The sequence below is a fragment of the Kryptolebias marmoratus genome, linkage group LG7 (assembly GCF_001649575.2).
Source record: "Kryptolebias marmoratus isolate JLee-2015 linkage group LG7, ASM164957v2, whole genome shotgun sequence".
Lineage (NCBI taxonomy): Eukaryota > Metazoa > Chordata > Actinopteri > Cyprinodontiformes > Rivulidae > Kryptolebias > Kryptolebias marmoratus.
Genome location: NC_051436.1, coordinates 17648259 through 17667805, shown reverse-complemented (window position 1 = coordinate 17667805; position 19547 = coordinate 17648259). Strand labels below are relative to the sequence as shown.

The window sequence follows — 19547 nt, the reverse complement described above, 5'->3', positions numbered from 1 at the left end:
CAGTATGTCACAAATTCTCTTTTTATCACTGACATGAATTATCAGCTGTTTTTTATTATTAACTTTACTTTTTAAAATATTTTATTATATTTTAGACCAAAACAGTCAGAGAGCTTCACCACAAATCATGGAGTCAACCAGACTGATGGTCATGAATACAGATGTGTTCTGCAGGGTCAGGACCCAAACTCATTTCTCTCATTATTATTATTATTATAATTATATTTTAGTTCTTAATTATCCTAAAATTTGGACACAGTGTTTTGTAATCAACTAACTATCAAAAGTCTACAACAACGAGAATGAAACTTTTACTTGATAAAGTGATTTTTCCTGACATATTTTATGATTTGATTGATATATGCAAATAGAAAAACAAATATTTGTTTTCTTTAAAATAAAATAAAGTTAATTGAATAAATTGATTTAGCAAAATCAACAGCAGATGAACAAAAACAACCAAGAAAAATTACTTTTTTAAATAAGGTTGGATTTTCTTTATACATTTACATTATTAAAACTTTCTATTCCTTTTTTATTATTATTTTACTTATTTTACTTGATTTTAGGTAATTCTTCTGTCTATGAGTCCATCAATACTTCTGAAGCCACAGGAAATGGTAAAATATATTCTTGAAGGAGTTTACAAAGTTAAAAGAATCCAGATAATTAATATCTGACATAAAATCCTGAAATGTTTCAGCTGCAGGTGGATCCAGAGATGTTACATACGCTCTGATTGACCTGAAAAACTCTGAAAAAAACAGTAAGTTTCAAACACAAAGCATGTCCAACATGAGAAAATAAGTGTGAAAAGTTTCCACCTTCATGTCTTTTCTTGATGATTTGAACAGGGAGGCCTCGTGAACCAGAGGAGGGCGCTGTTTACTCTGAGGTGAAAACAGGAAGTGCAGGTACAGTCACTTCCTGTTTGGACTGAAATGTGACCTCATGTCATTAAACTGCAGCTGATTACAGGAGTTCAGATAATCATCGACATCCTACCACTATAGATCAGCACAAACTGTCAGATCTGAGAACTTTTACAGGTTGTTTAATGACACAACTTTGATAAAATTATTTTATTTTCTCTGAACAGCTGGCTTCACTTTATCACAGCATCTATAGACTCTAATCCAGATTACACAGAAAATTAGGATTTAGTCATTCAGTATTTGAAAAACAAAAAGTGTTTCACTTTTTTTTTTATTTGCTTTTCTTGCAACTGCGACTGTGTTTTAATCCAGTAGGTGTAAAGAATTAAATATGTGCTATAATTAATTTAAATATGAGCTAAACACGTCTTGAGATCTGTTTTCTGTTTCAGATTTCACTCCAACATACGCTGAGATCAACCATCAGAAAAAAGCCAAGAAAAAGAAGAAAGGTAAAGTCTGTATTCACTTATGGTTCTTATTGTTCAATTAATTTATTTTTTTTTACAACATTTAATTTAAAGAAAACTCAAAATTGTGCATTTTTGTATTATTTGTCATGTTATCTGTATAAAGTAACACTTTTTAGTTGGAGTAATACATTAAAATATATAATTCTAGTACATGGACAGGACTTTGAAGTCTTATTAGTTGAGATTAGTATTATTATTATTAAGGGTGATATGAAAGTCAAATATTGATTCAGTTCCTCTTTTCCTTCACAGGAAAGCAGAGAGGAGCAGCAGCAGAAGCAGCAGTTTATTCTGAAGTCAGATCAGGAGCAGCTCTGGATGACGATGCTGCCATGTAGCTGCATGCTGTGGTGCTTTATTCTGCAGATTATTACAGGAGGTTCAACTCACAACAACATTTCCTCAGAGTTTGGAAACAAAGCCACTGGACTTCTTTTCTGTTAGTTGAAGACATTACGCTCCTCACCCGAGGAGCAGAGCTCCAAGCTTTTAAAGTGCAGAGAGTTGTTCTGTTATATTCAAGCTGGACTCATGTAAATGATTCCCCCTCTACTCCCTTTGGAGGCTCATTAGGGTCTTTGCTTGACTGGTTTTACAGAGAGATGTGTGGGTCACATGCATGGAGATGCAGCCCAATACATCAGGCTGGACTTAAGTTGGAAACTAGAGCTGTGGTAAAATCCATCTTTTTCCACTTGAGGCAGCTAGCTAAGGTAAAGCCTGTCCTTTCATATCACCATTTTGAAACAGAAATTCATGCCTTTGGAACCACTCAGCTGGATTACTGTAATGCACTCCATGAAGGAGTCAGTGAGTCGTACATCTCCCAGCTTCAGAGGGTACAGAATGCTGCCTCAGGTCTCTTAACAGGTACACAAAAACTTGACCATACTTCTTCTATTTTAGCCTCCTTCCACTGGTTGTCGGTACATTGTATAGGATTCATTTAAAAATCCTTTTATTGACTTTTATAGCTCGTAATGGCCTTGCCCCATCTTACCTCTCCGAGCTGCTACATCTCTACGCCCCTCCCGTTCCCTCAGGTCAGCTGACCAGTTGCTTCTGAGGCTGCCAAAGATGAAGCTCAAGCTCAGAGGGGTCCATGCTTTTTTGTAGCAGCTCCTAAGCTGTGAAATGACCTTCCGTTGCACATTAAACAGGCCTCTTCACTTCCTGATTTTAAATCCCTTTTTAAGACCCATCTTTTTTTCTTGGCCTTTGACATAACCTATATTTTTATTATTGTTGATACATATTCATTTGCTACTTATATTATTGCTTTATTGATTTTATGATTCATCAAATGTGTTATTTGTGTACAGCACTTTGGTCCTGTGGGTGTGTAAAGTGCTCTATAAATAATATTTGTATGATATGAGATGCAGATTAAAGTGAAAATGACTGGAGATGAGGTTTAATGCTCAGCTAAAAGACTGAGGAAGCAGGAGAGGATGTTGGACTCTTTCACCTGGGAATGACTTCTCTGAATAACGCCATCAGGACCATGAAGATTCTTATCAAGCAGCAAGAAGAAGAGAGCAGAGGAAACTGTCCCTGTTCAGTTTCAGTCATACCTGTTCCAACCAATTCAGCCACAACTCAGCTGTTTCAGAGGAAGATTCAGGGATGGATTAGTTCGATTAGTTTAGCTTTCATTTTGAATTACTTGCTGATGTTCTTGTTTCTATACCTTCTTCTGTCACATGTGCTTTAATAAAATTATAATCCTGCAGTTGAGAAGGAAAAAACGTGGTTTCGTGGAGTAAATAACATCTAAACATTAAACTTCTTCCAGGTTGCTCTAAGCTTAGTCTGTTAAAACAGGAACCCAAAGGATATAAATACAATAAAAAGAGGATCGGGGCCAAAACTGAACCTTGAAGTACCCCACAAGACAATGGCACGCTATCTGAATAAATCTGGTTCACAAAAACAGAAAAAGACCTTTCAGATAAGAAGGAAGTGAACCAGTTTAACACAGTGCCACAGAAGGTTTGCTGTGTCTGTCAGCGTAGTGTCCAGAGGCTGGAGGCGCTGATAGGAGACAGGCTTTGAGAATAAATAGTCCAGTAGAGAATTGTGTTTCCAGGTGAACCAGGTAAGTGTTGGACATTACACTTACCTGGAGGGGAGTGTGGAATTAGACAAAACCAAGCTTTCACTTAAACAGCATTTAATCTTAAGAAGAGCAGCAGTTCTGCATATATAATCTAAATGTTGTGGAATAGAAGGCCTTGTATTTATTCTCCCATGCTTTATTTTATATTTGATTATTATATCTTAATCTGATTTGTGTTTATCACCATTTTATATTTAGTCACTATTTTAAAACCGTTAACAAGTAGTTGTTTAGTTTATCTGGAAAGAGAGGTATGTGTTAGAAGCCCTGGATTTGAGCCACAGTGCCAGGCACGAAGGGGAAGAAGTTGCCCTTTGACCTCCAGAGAAGAGCGACACCCTCTGAAGGAGAGAACTGGTCATATAAATGGAGTTTCAAGTTATCAGTAAGTAAGTCCTGCTACATGGTGATCAGAAACAAGAGAAAGATTAATGTAGGAAATTTAACATTATATGACCAGCCACTAGAGATGGTTTCTGAATTTATTATCTTGGATTATGGTGAAACAGTAAGTATACATAGAAACACATATGGAATATTTAGAAACAAAATGTAAAAAAGTCAATATTATAAAAGCTGTGGCAGGAAGTGATTGTGGGGGACAGACAAACAGTCACTAATAAACATCTACAGGGCGCTCATGAGGTCAACATTAGATTACGGGTGTATTGTGTATGGAGCAGCAACAAAGTCAACATTAGAAAAAGCAGCTAAACTGTAATACAGGGCATAAAGAGTGTGTACAGGAGTGTATTAGTTGAGGCTGGTGAGACTCCACTGGAAATCAGAAGAGTTTAATTGTCACTATCACACTGGATAAAACTAAAAAGAAGCAAGAAAACCCCTGCAATAAACACAGCTGTTGGGAATACTCCACATTCCAGAGGAATGGATTTGGATGGCTAAAGTGTATGAGATAGAAAACAAGAATTTCTCACCAATTAATCCAGTCAGTACCGTTCCCCCATGGCTGTTCCCAGAGGCAGAGGTGGATATGAGAGTGTTTGAAATGAAAATAAACTGGAAACAGAATTAAGTAAGGGTGAAAACCAGTCTATACTTGAGAAGCTCATACTACAGTTACCTTAAAATATTCACAGATGCCTCTAAGAATTTACATGAATGTGTGGGAATAGGAGTATATATACCAGAGTTTCAAATAAGCATATCCAAATGTCAGTCAGATCAACTTGCTGTGTTTACAGCAGAGATGGTGGCAATAATCATGAGCCTGCACTGGGTGGAAGCGGTCAGACGGGATAGGGTGGTGGTGTGCTCAGATTCAAACAACAGGCAACAACAGAGAGGATCTATTATTAGAAATACCACCTTATGGGAAAGGAAAAGGGAAATCAATTATAAAAAAGAAAGATACAGAATTATGGCAGAAAAAGTGGAATGAAGACAAGAAACAGACATTAGTTCAAAATTCTAAAATCTATAATAAAGAAACAGAAGAGAGGAGGTGATGATGATGAGGTTAAGAGTGGGCCATAGTTACTTAAATGACTTATTATATACACTGGGGAAGAGAAGCAATGAGAAATGTTAGCAATGTGGAGAAAAAGAAAATGTGGAACAATGTGTGGTGCATGCAGCTGTGAGAGAAAGGGGTATGCACCTGTCATTTGCTTGTGATCTGCCTTTAAATGAAAAGAAAAAGAAGAAGTCTTCATGGGACTGTTGAGTGTCACTGGTGACAGTTCTGCTCCAAATACTGTGGGGGTAAAAGTGCAGAGGTTAACAGTGTGCTATGTTAGTGTGAAGAAAGATTAAGAGTTGTTTTTGCCAGAACACTTTCCCAGAACAGACTGTTATGATATTGTCTGCAGTGGGCCAGGAAGAAGTAGGATAAACAACAGCTCAGGAACAGGATACATGTGCAGGTCAGTTCCCAGAACTGACGAAAGTTAGGAGGTAGTTGCCAGGAGGTTCAGGATTGGTCAGAACTGTTACAATACACACAGATGTATGATTCTGTATAAAGACGCCCATCAAGTATGAGGATTTGGAGATCTTTAGATATTGTGAAGTAAACCAGACTTAAATAAAGCCTCCCCATGTTGGCTATCAGGAGGGAAGGAGCCCTTTCTCTGCCTCATTATTTCATTGTAATGCCTTTCTGCATGAACTGAGCCTTTCCACTACAATACCAGTAGCACTTTTAAGACAAAATGTATTGTTTCAAGTTTATAATTAACTTTCCTGTGTCTCTCTGTGCAGAACCTGCTCCTTCCTGGTCCAGCTTCTTGAGAACAAACTTACCTGGATGAACTCCTTTCATCACCACCTTACTGCTGCTTCCTGGATCTCCAACTCACGCCAACTCAGCCACAACATTACCATCTCTGCCCACTGTCTTCCGTACCTCTCGTCATCACTCCTCCTCAGCCACTCTCAGAAATATTTAACACTTACCTGGTTCACCTGGAAACACAATTCTTTACCGGACCACTTATTCTCCAAGGTATGTAAGGAAAATACTCACCATGTCTCATCTTTGGATATAAACCTTAAGCATTATCTCCTGGAATTCTGGTCAGTCCTCCCTCCAAACCTGAAATTATACCAAGACCACAAGTAAGACTCCTGTCTGTCTTTCTGCCTACTCTGGGCAGCAACACTGGATTCATTTTTGAGGTAGGGGGGCCGTGGGGGTGTTTCATCACCTTTCACTCTCTGTTTGTATGCACCTTGAATGTCAGGAGCACAAGCTTACTTTTACCAGAATCACAATTATCAGATCAAGTGGAAAAGCTTGCAACAAGAGCCTTTCTGTTGAAAATGGAAATAATTTATGTAACGAACTGCAGCACCCATGAATATGAAGCTGCTCTTTTTCCACAGAGAGGAGTAGATCAGTATTTCTGTTTTTTCAGTGGTAAAATGTCTTATTAGTGAAATAAACAGCTTCTTTTTGTCTGTCACTCTCTCATCGTCATACATCTGTGGGGCTGAAAACCCACCGGCTACTTTTCACCTGTGATGTTTGTTATTCAAGTCATTGATTAGGAATGAAGCAAGCTTGCGGTATGAGCCAGTCTTTTTACACAGGAGATGGTGAAGAAAGCAAATGATTAAAGTCATGTAGTTTCTTATTAAAGTCAGAACAGTAAAAATAAAATAAAAGTCTTGTGTGTTGTCCTTATGTTGTTGAACCATTTTTGGAGAACAAAACAGTTTTTTTTCAAATTCATGATAAACTGACAAAGGACACTTGCAGAACATGTTCAACGGGCTCTAAGGGTAGAAAGAGGTGAGACTGGGCCTTCAGTGGGCACAGTCCTCCATAAAATGAGGCTCTAATAGAAACAACAGATTGATCTTATTTTAGTGCTATTTGTGAATAACCTGCAGAGCTTCTTCTATGGATCACCATGAATTAGATGTTAAATATTAGGTCAATAAACCCTGATGAATGTCCTGATGTTTTTAAGGCTTAAACAGTGAGCTGTAGGATTTTAAAATCACTACAAAATCTAATAAGGAGTCAGTGAGAGTATAAGGCAGATGGTCATGAGGCTTTGGCTCTTGTTCCAGAACTGAGTTGAGCAGCAACATTTTGGACCAACTAATGACAGCAGAAAGAGTCCAGACTGATATAGCAGAGCATAAAGCATTACAGTGGTGGTACATGGGACCAACTTCCTACTAAGTTAGCTTTTTTTGTTTCTTTACTTTTTAGAGGTTTCATTAATTGTAATTCTGTTTTTTGTATTCTTACTGTGAATTAAGAAAATCTCAGCAACTTCTGCAGCTCTGTCTGCGTCTTAAAGTTATACTATCACCTTTCTTAGTAGCTTTGACACTTCACACATCTTAACTTTGAGTATCTGTCAACTCACCACACCAGCTGATGGCTCACTACACTACTTACCATTGTACCTAAAAATGTTTTCACAGTATAGGTGATATAAACGTCTACTCAGGTATGTACTGAAGTATAGATAACTCTAATGCAAATAAAAGTTAATGAGTTATACATTTTAATATAACATACTGTTAAATGTTGTAGTGAGGTGAGCTGCTCCTCCTGACTTCTGCTTTAATATCATTTGAGCTTCCATCAGGACATCACTTGATAGTTTTAATAGAAAAACACATTTAATACTCTCTGCTTTGGGCTGCAGCTACATATGATGCAAAGTATTTAATTTCCTCTTTTCTTAGTGCAGAACTGAAAAGAAAACCAAGCTGATCTGTTGATGAAAAAGATGAGTGTTTTCCATTTGTTTTTGGTTCCTGTTTAATTCTGTTCAGAGTTGGGGAAGCTGGGGCCAACACCACTGTCTTATAAGGTTCATTTAGTCCACAGTTCACAGATCTCATCACTCCTGTAACTTATTGTGACTGAACAGAATGTTACAGACTGTTTAAAAACCCTCTCAGAATCAGTCCTTTTGGTCAGGTTAAAATATGAAGATAAAATATAAATGAACCTGAAGGTTCTTCTGAAATTTAGCAAAGTCTGAGACTCAGGTCCTCATTAACGGCTCCTCTAAACTGATTTAGGTTCAACTCACAAAAGCAAAAACAAAGATTGTAGAAAGCTCATAAAAAATATAACAATAAAGAAACTTAATATACAGATTCTCTGTCAATAAACCACACATCCTAATGTAGTATCAATATACAAACACTAAAACTAATCAAAAAGGAAAATGCAGCAGTGTTTTCAAGAAGGTACAGAACAAACACAACCAGCTAAAAGTTGTAAGATAAAAAAACTATGTTGGTATAAAGGGTTTAATGGTAATTTATGCTCTTAGCAAGTTTGACCACAGATGTTAGGAAGTTAGGAAGATTTGACAGAATCTCATCTGCCTCTGCAGCATCAGATATCAGCTCAATAAATGTAAAGTTGACTGAATTATAGCCAATGATTGTCAGTTGGCTGCTGCAGCCATTTTGAATGGGGTCGACACCAAAAGTTAATCAGTTGTAGATTTACATCCAAGGATTACTTTCTAAGAGTCAGATCCATCCACTGGTTCATGTGATATTTTGCTAACAGTACAGACAAAAACAAATACACATATGGGGACAAACATGTCACCCATTACTGGTGATAATTAAGTTGTTTAGTAAAGAAACAAAAGGTGATCAGATGAATGTAAAGTCAGTTATTTGGAAAGAAGAAGTTGTGACTGAGCAATTTAGTAACTTTACAGAAGAGCAGAAGAAAATAAAGCAAAGACCAACTGTATCGTAAACCTACATAGATCCAGATAAGACTTCTAACAATAATTACTGTCATATTTAAATAAATCTGTCATTTAAAGACCAGACAGACATTTTCACATGAAACAAAATGTCTCTGCAGTGGACAGGAAATGTAAATGTGTTTATTATTTGTTGTGGTCAAAACTGCTGCTGCAGAGTGAGCTCTGTGTCAAAGGGAAGGAAACAAACAGGTTAACCTCAGAAGTGTTAAAACACTGATGTCAGATCTGTGCTGGGTGTAACTTGTTCTTCTTCATCATTACAGTTAAAATAAAGCAGCAGAGTTTCTGATCATCAGTGCAGCAGCTCTGAATGTGAGGATGGGACACGCTTTGCTCTGCATGCTGGGGGTTTTCTGTAAGTACATCACTGACTTTCTGTTTGTAGATTAAAGAAAATACCGGTAATTCTAATTGGTAAGAACTATCTGTGTGATTTTGGTTTTTCATATTTTCTTTAGTCTTTTTGTTTTATCAATAGTTGGTTCATGTGAAATGTGTTAGCCCTGTAGTTTTCAAACTTTTGATAACAAATTCCACCTCAGAAAACACTACGTACCACTAATAAAGACAGAAATTAAAAAAAAAAATAAAATTCAAGTTTAAGTTTACAAGCTTATCTTCAAATCTGACATAAAGGAACAAACAGACCAAATCCCAAACTGTGGATGAAAAGTTCTTTGACCAATAACTGAATACAAATATTAGAAAACTGGAATCAAATTTATTCAAAGTTTTGCACATTTTGTCGCCGACAGTCCAACAACATAAAAAATTGGACAAAACGTCTCGTTTTGTTGTTCAAAATCCATGGAAGTGTTAAGACTGATGGATGTATAGAAGCATTTTAAAAAGATTTCTTAAAGTAAAACTGGCAATTAATATACAAAGAAATTGATGTTAATAAGGCTTATGAGCAATTTTTGAGAATATTTATGATGCTTTATAATAAAACATTGTTTTGAAAAAACTATACTGTAAAAATAAGGGTACAAAAATAGGGGATTACAAAAATGCTTGTAAAAGAAAAATACACTGTATAAAAATTTAATACAACACAGGATTATCAAAGCCAAAATAAAAATACCTCTGTAATAAAGTATCAAAAAGTATTTCAATTATGGCCAAAGAAAGATATCTGAAAAGTAAGTCACTCCACATTTTGTATTATTCAGTGATTCAGCCATATCTAATGTTTTGTGTAGAAGTGTAGGGCAACACAAATCAACATTCCAACCACTAAAAGTAATGCAAAAAAGAGATGGCAGAGTAATACACAATGTTAGTTTTCTTACACACACATATCCTCTACTTGTAAAGTCTAATTTATTAAAATTGCTGTACATTGTGAAATATCAAACAGTAACATTTATGTATAAAATCTGTAAAAATTTGTTTCCAAAACATCTTCAGGAAATGTTTTATAAAAGGGATGGTGAGTACAACTTAAGCGGAACATTGAATTTCAAAATATGTAGTATCCGAACAACTATGAAAAGATGTTGTATCACTGTCACTGGAGTTAAACAATAGAACAAACTGAATATGGAACTAAAACAATGCCCAAGCATCAAACAGTATAAAAATAAATACAAATCTATATTACTCAGACTCTTGTCCTACTGGTTATGTGTTTTTAAAAATCTGTTTAAAATAAATAAATACTTGCAGCAGCATCATCCAGTTTTCAGGCGCTGTCATGTTGTATTTTAGGAGCCAGAGTCTCCTCACTTAGGATGTTGGCCTGAAAGTCCCAACTACAACACACACACACACCACAACACACACACACACACACATCCCAAAATCATGGTGTTTTTAGGCATCAGATGAGTAATTACAACTAAATGTATTTGAAAATACAAATACCCATTTGTTTACATGGACTTAAACTTATACTGGAGCCAGCCTACAGGGGGCGCTTTGTGCTGTTTCAGCTTCAACTTCCACATTTCATTCCTGTGTCTAGTTGCTAATATATGTGATAAGCAGGTCCTATAGAAGCTGTACAGCTTTAGTAACCACCTGCACATTAGTTAACCATCGTTCACTTCAGTTTCCACAAAGTTCTCAAAATATTCTTCTCTGAACTTTTATTTAGTTTCCATCTGGAGCCAAGATTGTCATTCGATTGAACCTCTCATGTTTTCAGTTACTCATGTATTTTATCTTTACACAGGTCGGCTTCTGATGGTTGATTAGCTTGTTATTCAACTTGTAAATAACTGATATTAACTTTTCTTCTGAGTAACACCAGTGGTATTTGTACCACAGTTTGAAAACAACAGTGTTGGTCTGTTGTGAGTTTTGTTTTTTGTGTCAGTTTGATAAAATCTGAAAAAGTTTTCATCTTTATTGCAGTGCTCAGTACACTCTTCTATGGACATGCTAATGGTAAGAAACTTTTGTTGTCATTTATAACAAGTTGTGTTTTCACTTGAGATGAGGGGTAGGTTTACAAATAACTAAACTGTCTTTATTTTTTTTCCCATCTGGTCATCCTGAAAGGTCAGAGTAAAGAAGGTCCATCATCTGCTGATCAGACCGGTGCAGCCACCATCCCCATCAGTACAGTCAACTGCAGCCACAGTCTCTTCTATTGTTCCTTAGAGTTACCATGTTAAAATGGCAACATGTAATTCAACACCATGGTGCTATGAAGAGGATGTGTCTGTGGAATCATGTTGTTCACAGCAGTAAAGCCGTCAGTGTTGCGTGTCTCAGTGGTTTGTGAGAGTAAAATGTTGGCACAGCCTTTGATTTTAGCATTTGTTTAAAACCTCCAGCTCCTGTTAGCTCTTTCAGCAGCTGTGGTAGACTAAAGTTATTAGGAGAAAAACATCAAGAACAAAAAGTGGGTCGTTTGGGAGTTGAGTTCATTCACAGGCTTTTTTCCTATTCAGCGCTCCTTTTCTTCCCACTCAGAAAGTAATGAAGACTCGAGTCGCTGTTTTTGTTGGTTGATTTAAACCAAAAGTAGTGCAGTGCAGCATTTTGTACATATATCTACTGTTCAAGTGTGAAAAAAACCTAGCCACAAACAATTTCGCAAAAAGTTTATATCATCATCCCAGAATGCCTTGCATGAGTAAAATAATGGTGATCACAGAAGGTCAAAATGATTGTAAACCTAAATTTTTTTTATAGTAATAAGAAGTTTAGAGTAGTAAGGAAAAAACAACATATTAAGGGCAACATGCACTAATGGTCAGGACTCACTTTAATAAAAGTAGCACCTGCGGAACATTAATTTAGTAGCCTTCTGGTTATTTGTGCTTTAATAATGTGGCAGCAGCATTGGTAAGATTATTCATGTCTCTTCACCGTCCTTCGCCCCCTTCGTTTTTTCTTCACTGGTTTTGTGATGAACTTCCAGCTGTTTTACATGAATGCTCACAGATCCACAGTCAAAATTTCCTGGGTTGACTTCCGGTATCACAATCAGCTAGAACAGACACTTGAAGCGCACCCAGAGCACAATTTTTGTACATCATTTAAAAAACACAGCTACAAAGTTTGGTAAATTCACTTGACATAAGATGCACAAGCAACGTTGAAAGAAGATAAAACCCTTGTTATGTCAGGCAAGCAAAAAACATTGTCACAAAAAAGGGAAAGCCTCACAGAACCCATTTAATGCTAGTGGGGAGGCGGTGGAGGACAACATGGCGCTACCTATGTCTGTGCTAAAGATTGAGCTGGAGAAGAACAGAGTCGCCACTTTAGCTGAAATTAATGCTTCGCTTGCCCCTATTAACTCGACCTTAGAGGTGGTCCGCAACAAGTTAGACGCATATGAGCCATGGATGATGGAGATGGAAACATGCTTGTTGAATCAAAGCAACAGGCTTGACCACATCAAGAAGCAGGTGGGCACTTTGGAGAAAGTGAAAGAGGAACTTCTGGCAAAAGTGGAAGACCTGGAAAACAGCTCTCGTAGGAATAATCTGTGAGTCATTGCCTCCCAGAAGGAAGAGAAGGCCAGGCGGTCACAGCTTTTATGTCACGGTTCTTTGTGGACCTGCTGCAAGATAAGGCATTCACTGACCTGCAAGGGCTGGATAGAGTGCACAGAGTCTTACAGGCCAAACCCACTGGGGATCAGAAACTGAGGCCAGTTATTGTCTGCTTCTTACACTTTCAGTAAAGGGAACAAGTCCTGCCCATCGCGAGGAAAAAACGACAACAGCTGCTATATGAAGGCCAATGGAGCTTTATTTTCCCAGACATCAGCTCTGCCCTTGCTAAGAAGCGTGCTGCCTTTAAACCCGGTCAGGACTAAACTTTTCAACAAGGGAGTCAGGTTCTTTCTCCGATATCCTGCTGTGCTTTGCCTCACACCAAGAAAAGGACTACAAATTTGAGTGTGTGGATGCTGCAGAGAGCTTCTTCAATGAACATTTTTCAACCGATTAAGGTAACTTACTCTTAATATGTGCTGCCTGTACACCACTGACCCTTGATTCATGTTTGCTCTGGGAAACACTGAAAGCAGTCCTTAGAGGTGAGATAATCTCATTCTCTGCTTATCTGAAGAAGACAACCAGTACCAAAAAACAAGAGTTATTGCAACAAATTTCTGATCTTGAAGGCCAGTATGGTGAATCCTCTACTCCTGAGCTTTACAAACGGAAACTGAAAAACAAAGAGTTCGACCTGATCTCAACCATGGAAGGAGAGAGAATGTTAATTAAAGCTAGAGGCACCTTATATGAACACGGCGAAAAAGCAGGACGTGTACTAGCAAACTACTAGAAGGGTAGGAGGGGTGCACAGATGATTACCCAAATCAAAAACTCAACTAACCAAGTTGTATCTGACCCTTGAGGAATAAATGATGTTTTTATGACCTTTTACTCACAATTGTCAGTGAGCCGCAGGATGACCTACCAATGTAACTGTTTTTTATCTGATATAGAAATGCCTAGGTTGTCGGCTGAGGAGAAAACTGGCCTTGATGCACCCCTAAGTTTGAATGAGATTTGTAAGGAGATTAAGTCAATGAGCAAAGGAAAATCGCCGGGGCCTGATGGCGTTTTGGTCGAGTTTTATTAGTAGTTTTCTGTAAAACGTGCACCTCTATTGCTTAGGATGTACAATTATGCCTTCCAACAGGGTACTTTACCCCCTACTCTCAGACAAGCGACCATCTCATCAATACCCAAACAAGGAAAAGAAACCTGGGAAATTGAAACCATAAATGTTTACTGAAAGTTCTGTTGTCATAGCCACTTTAAAAATATGGCAACAGATTAAACATGACCTTAATTGGACAATACTTCCTCTCAATACTGCTGTATGTAACAATGCTATTCAAAGCAGCCCAGACAGATGCTAGGTTCATCCTCTGGGAATGTCAAGGCCTGGGAAGAATAGAAGAATTTTACACAGAGGGGATCTTTTCGAGTTTTAAAAAACTCTGTCTCAAATTTAATCTTCAGCCATGTGATTTATTTAGATATTTTCAATTTTGTCATTTTTTAAAGCTGAACACTGCGTCATTTCCAGCTCCCCCCTCTCCTTCTGGTATTGATCTTCTTCATCCACTTACCAAAAGGTCCAAGTGTCACATATAATTTCTGTTTGACTTACAAACACCAGACTCTCCATCTACCTTGGTCAAGATCAAAACAGACTGGGAGTCATAACTGGGTATCTCCCTATGTGAAGAATGGTGGTCTGCTGCATTGAACGGAATACAGTTCTGCTCATCTAGTCTAAAATTTCAACTCATACAATTTAAAGTCGTTTATAGAGTGCATTATAACAAAACTAAACTCGCAAAGATATACCCAAACACCAGAGACATATGTGACAGATGCTTACAAACTTACACACGTTTTGGGCATGTCAGAGACTTACAGATTATTGGAAATCCTATTTTAAGACCATGTCAGAGATACTGGGACAGGAAATTGAGTTGTATCCACTTGTTGCTATATTTGGTGTATCCAGGCCATTTGCTGACACTGTCCCCAAAACAAAAGCACACCCTCCTATGTACTTCACTTATAGCACGGCGAAAAATACTATTACTATGGAAGAGCCAGGCCCCACCTTTCCCAATCTCTTGGTTACATGATGTAATGTCATTCTTAAAACTAGAGAATATTAAATTTGCTACAAGAGGATCAATAGAAAGGTTTTATCAACAGTGGAACCCCCTCATTCAATACTTCAAAATTGCAGCCTCCCTCCCAGCAGACGAACAAACTGGTTAACCTAAGGCCTAGATTGTGTGTGTAAACCATGTATAAACTATTCTTTTATTGTATTGCATAATTGAGATATGTTATGTGATGTCATCACTGATGTCGTCACATTATGTTGAGGAACTCTGAGAGCGCAAGCCTCTGTCTCAGCTATAGGATGATTAAAACCTTGTAGAAGCCGGATCGTGATCCTGATCACCAAAATGTAATCATTTGTTCTTCGTGACAACCTCAACATTTCCTGAAAATTTCATCAAAATCCATTCTTTGACTAATTTTGTGCACAGACAAACAAACAAACAAATAAACAAACTCTATCAAAAACAAAAACCTCCTTGGTTGAGGTCAATAACAACACTGATACTGGAATGTTGTATTTTCTATTTTAACACTTTGACCCAATAAAATGTTTAGTAAATCCAATTTAATAAATCAGAAACTTAGCAAACATAATGTTGTTTCTTTATATGTTGATATTCAGTAAGAAATAGTTAAAATGTGACTATATGATGTATTTTAGTGTAATTTTTCTGTTACTGTTAATGTTTATTAATAAGCATTTATAAACAGTTATTGTTGTGTATTTTATTTTAATTAATGTTTCACTCAGACTTCAAACTGAATGTTGTTTCTGTGAACAGTTTCTGAGCCCAAAGTGATCCTGAAAGCTGACTGGTCTCAGATATTCAGAGGTGAGACAGTCACTCTCAGCTGTCAGATCCAGGGAGGAGGAGGAACTCAGTGGACGTATGAATGGAGACAAAACTGGTCAAATATTCCTCCAACATCCAGTGAATACAGGATCGACAAAGTTAAAGATGACCACAGTGGAGACTACAGCTGTCAGGGTAGAAGTGGTTTTCTCTTAACACAGTGGAGTGATGCCTTCAGACTCTCAGTGTCACGTGAGTTAAACTGTTTTTCATTCATGTTTCTTTAAAAATCACATATTTGATGTTTTTCTCTGAACTCTCTAAACAGAACAGCAGAAAATGTTCCTCCAGTTTTCTTCAGGAAGTTTAATATAAAAGTTGTTTGTGTGAAAACAGAAAAAGTGACACCAATTGTTTTATTTATAAGAACTTTAGAGAGAAAACAAAATGCAGCTTGTTTGTTGTTAAATATGATCAACATTTCCATCCATCTTTAAGTTAGGAATCATGAATTAAATCTGGCGTTTGGATGAAAAAGGTCATTTCTCCCTAAACATCATCTTACTGAACATCTTTATGTTCTTAGGTTTTGTGACAGTCTGGTCTGTAAAATGATATGTTATTAATTAATATTATTGTTATTAATCTAACTTTGCCAACACAAAAATGTCTACAACCTACAACCTCAAAATTACAGCTAATGAGGTAAAGTTTATGTGGTAGTAGCTGAGAGTCTTCTTCAACACATACTCTGAGCATTAACACATCTCGTGAGATGTCACCCCCACTCACACACACATCATCTGTAGCCTGGAGGTTACAGAACCGTCTTGGGACCTGCAGGTTGTTGGTTCTCCTCTCTGACCTGCAGTAAAATTGTAGGCTGAGGCAGTGATGATGAGCACTGACCCACTCCAATCTTTGTCCTGACTGAGGTGGCCTTGAGCTCTGGACCCCAGTTGTTCTCCAGATGTTGTATCTCCAGCTGTCCACTGCTTTGGATGTGTGCTGATGTTTGCTTCATCACTCAATACTTGCAGGATTTGCAGATGGATTAAATGTAGACGTCAGATTCTTCTGTCTGTAAGAAGTCTCCTAGATAATAAAAAAAATAATTTTTAATATTTGATTGTGACAACAACTCTCTCCAACAGGTAAACCTCAGCCTGTCCTCTCTGTGTCTCCATCATGGCTGAGTCCTGGAGCCTCAGTGACTCTGAGCTGTGAGGTTAAACCTCCGTCTGCAGGATGGAGGTTCTTCTGGTATAAAGCAAAGAAATATGGCTCCTACAGCTATGAGCTGCTGCCTGGAAGCTCCAACGGGACACAACAGAACTCCTACATCATTCATGGACAGAAACACACAGCAGGATATGTGTGCAGAGCAGGAAGAGGAGAATCAGCGTTTTACTCTGATTACAGTGAACCAAGTTTTGTTTGGTCTGCAGGTCAGTTTCCTGCAGGTTAGTTGTACAACAGCTGTCTGTATCATCTGAGACTGAAACATCTGGATGGTTTGAAGATATAAATTACACTTTGATCAACTTGCAGAAATATTCAGCACTGATTTAATACATGAAGCAAATGATTATTTAAACAGACATTTTTCTGTGCTTAGTTAAAATCTGTTTTTTTTCCTCAGCTTTTCCTCCAGCAGCGTCTCTCAGAGTGAATCCTGACAGAGTTCAACTCTTCAGATCTGAGTCTGTCTCACTGAGCTGTGAAGGAAACTCTACTGAGTGGAGAGTGAAGAGGTTTCCAGAAACAGGTCACCTGTCTGACTTTAACTGCTCCACCTGGGGAACAATGACTGGATCCTCATGTATCATAAAGCCCTTCTGGTCTGATGGTGGAGTGTTCTGGTGTGAGTCTGGATCAGGAGAGTTCAGCAATGCAGTCAACATCACTGTACAGGGTATGTTATCACTTCTTATAGTTTCTTTTAACTGTGAATATAATATTCTTAGTTATTGTACATATTTGTCATAAATTGGAGGGAGGATGGTGGAAATGGGACAAAACTGCAGGCAAAGAAGGCAGCAAGCAGGCAGGTTGAAAAATTCAGGAACTTTATTAAAGTGAAACAGTCTGAAGTAGACCTCTGAATGACCTCGACCTGAGGAAGAAACAGACAGAGGAGCAACAACGATCTAACAAACAGGGCCGTAGCCAAACTTTAAAAAATATTGAAGTCAACCACTCATTATCCCCCTGCATATTAGTTACAATGAAGACCAAAACTTAATTAAAATAGAAGCATTTATTTAAAACATAAGTGACTTGAATGTGTATATGACATGTGTTTGTGTGTGTTTGGCACAACCATGATGACTCACTGAAATGACATGAATTAGTTTATATGAATGTTGATTGTTCACGCTGCATAAACACATTCAGAACACAAGATTTTAGCATATATTTCACCTTTTTATCAAATACCAGTGAGGTGTTGTAGTTTTGGAGCTGGACCAGTTTTAGTGTGATTCAGATACCAAAAAAGTGCTGAAATCGCACACTATTGAAGTTTCACAAACCAGTTTAAGGTTTCACAGATCACACAGTCAGTTTAAAATATTCTGCTATTAGTTACAGGAAAAAAAATCTCTTCTTCACTTTATTCATGAAGAACAGAAATTTGTGTTCATGGAAAGTGAGGAATAGAAAATTCCTGCAGAGAAAAATGTTGTTGCTACAATCAGGAGAGGACAACTGTTTCATGGAGCAGAAATATGTTAGTTGTGTAAATCAGTAAAAACCTGCTGCTGTTCAGGTCGAGATCTGAAACTTTTAACTCCAAAGTTGGAAACAAAGATGTTGCTCAGTGTGTCACACTTGGAGAAGGTGTTGGACACGACTCCTTGCTGCTACCACACCAAGTTTTACCTCAATATCTGTAAACTGAATAAATTATAGTTATTTGTTGGATAATATCAACTGGCTGTGGTGGCCATCTTAAGCTGTGGTGACTTCAAAAGTTAATCAGTTGTAGATTTTCACCCACTGATTACTTTCTGACAGTTTATTAAAATGAACCCAGTGTTTCATGAATTATTTTGCTAACAAACAAACAGAGTTGACTCAAATCATTAAAAGCAAAGTTTTAAGAACAGATTTTGCTCGATCAGTTTGAGATGTTGGGTTTGACTCTCAGCTGCTACCACACCAAGTTTTACCTCAGTATCTGTAAACTGGCTGAGTTTGAGCCTAATTTGTGTTTGCTGGGGTGGTTTAGTGCAGAGAGTGTTGTTTATGAAACTTGTTGTAGGTTTTAATAAAAGGTGGCTCATGAAACATGTTTCATATTTGGTAAGAGGTTCAGAAATAGAGTTTTATAAAATAAACAGAATCTAATGTCAGGTGGTATTTCATCTAAAAGGCCACTTTTCAGTTGATTCTTCATAAGCCAGATGTTTCTAAACGTGTCCACCAGCTGACTGCTGACTGAAACTGTTTTCCAGATAAAGATGATGGGATCATCCTGCAGAGCCCCGTCCATCCTGTGACTGAGGGAGATCCTGTTACTCTGAGCTGCAGAACCAAACAACAAAAACTACTTTCTGATGTGTCTTTCTATCACAACAACAAACTTCTCCAAAATGATGGCAGAGAGGAGCTGAAGATCTCTGCAGTGTCAAAGTCAGATGAAGGTTTCTACAGCTGTGAACATTCAGGACAGAAGTCACCACAGAGCTGGATGTCAGTTCAAGGTGAGGAGGCTTCAAACATTTGATGCTTTTAATTTACTAAATCATTTTGCTCTTTGAGAGGAACAAAGTAAACACTGAGTGTTTCTGTTTATGTAGTAATATTAATCAGTACAATAGTGTCAGTAATTTTCTTATGAATTAAGGCATTTATTAAAATAAAATATTATTACACACACACACACACACACACACACATTTCAAACTCTTAGGGAGCTAAATATGATCA

The 19547-nt window shown here is 37.5% G+C and overlaps 1 protein-coding gene and 2 long non-coding RNA genes across 4 annotated transcripts; all 3 read left to right on the top strand.

Annotated features, from left to right (window-relative positions):
* Positions 1 to 6: 6 nt before the first annotated feature.
* Positions 7 to 3143, top strand: LOC108244264. 2 transcript variants are annotated; one of them, XR_005233396.1, is made up of 6 exons: positions 7 to 175; positions 570 to 620; positions 704 to 766; positions 855 to 914; positions 1328 to 1387; positions 1669 to 3143. It is a non-coding gene; the product is annotated as an uncharacterized LOC108244264 (long non-coding RNA). The 2 variants fall into 2 exon arrangements; XR_001808918.3 differs by having other exon boundaries at positions 1661 to 3143.
* A 2364-nt stretch (positions 3144 to 5507) lies between these two features.
* On the top strand, positions 5508 to 6170 carry LOC108244259. The gene is made up of 3 exons (XR_003039797.2): positions 5508 to 5638; positions 5751 to 5994; positions 6071 to 6170. It is a non-coding gene; the product is annotated as an uncharacterized LOC108244259 (long non-coding RNA).
* A 6244-nt stretch (positions 6171 to 12414) lies between these two features.
* On the top strand, positions 12415 to 19321 carry LOC112449739 (B-cell receptor CD22; the record flags this gene model as incomplete). Its single annotated transcript, XM_037976740.1, is given in 5 exon segments — positions 12415 to 12685; positions 15603 to 15866; positions 16769 to 17062; positions 17257 to 17529; positions 19073 to 19321. Coding segments are annotated over 5 exon segments (1351 nt in total), but the record flags the coding sequence as incomplete, so codon positions are not given.
* Positions 19322 to 19547: the final 226 nt, after the last annotated feature.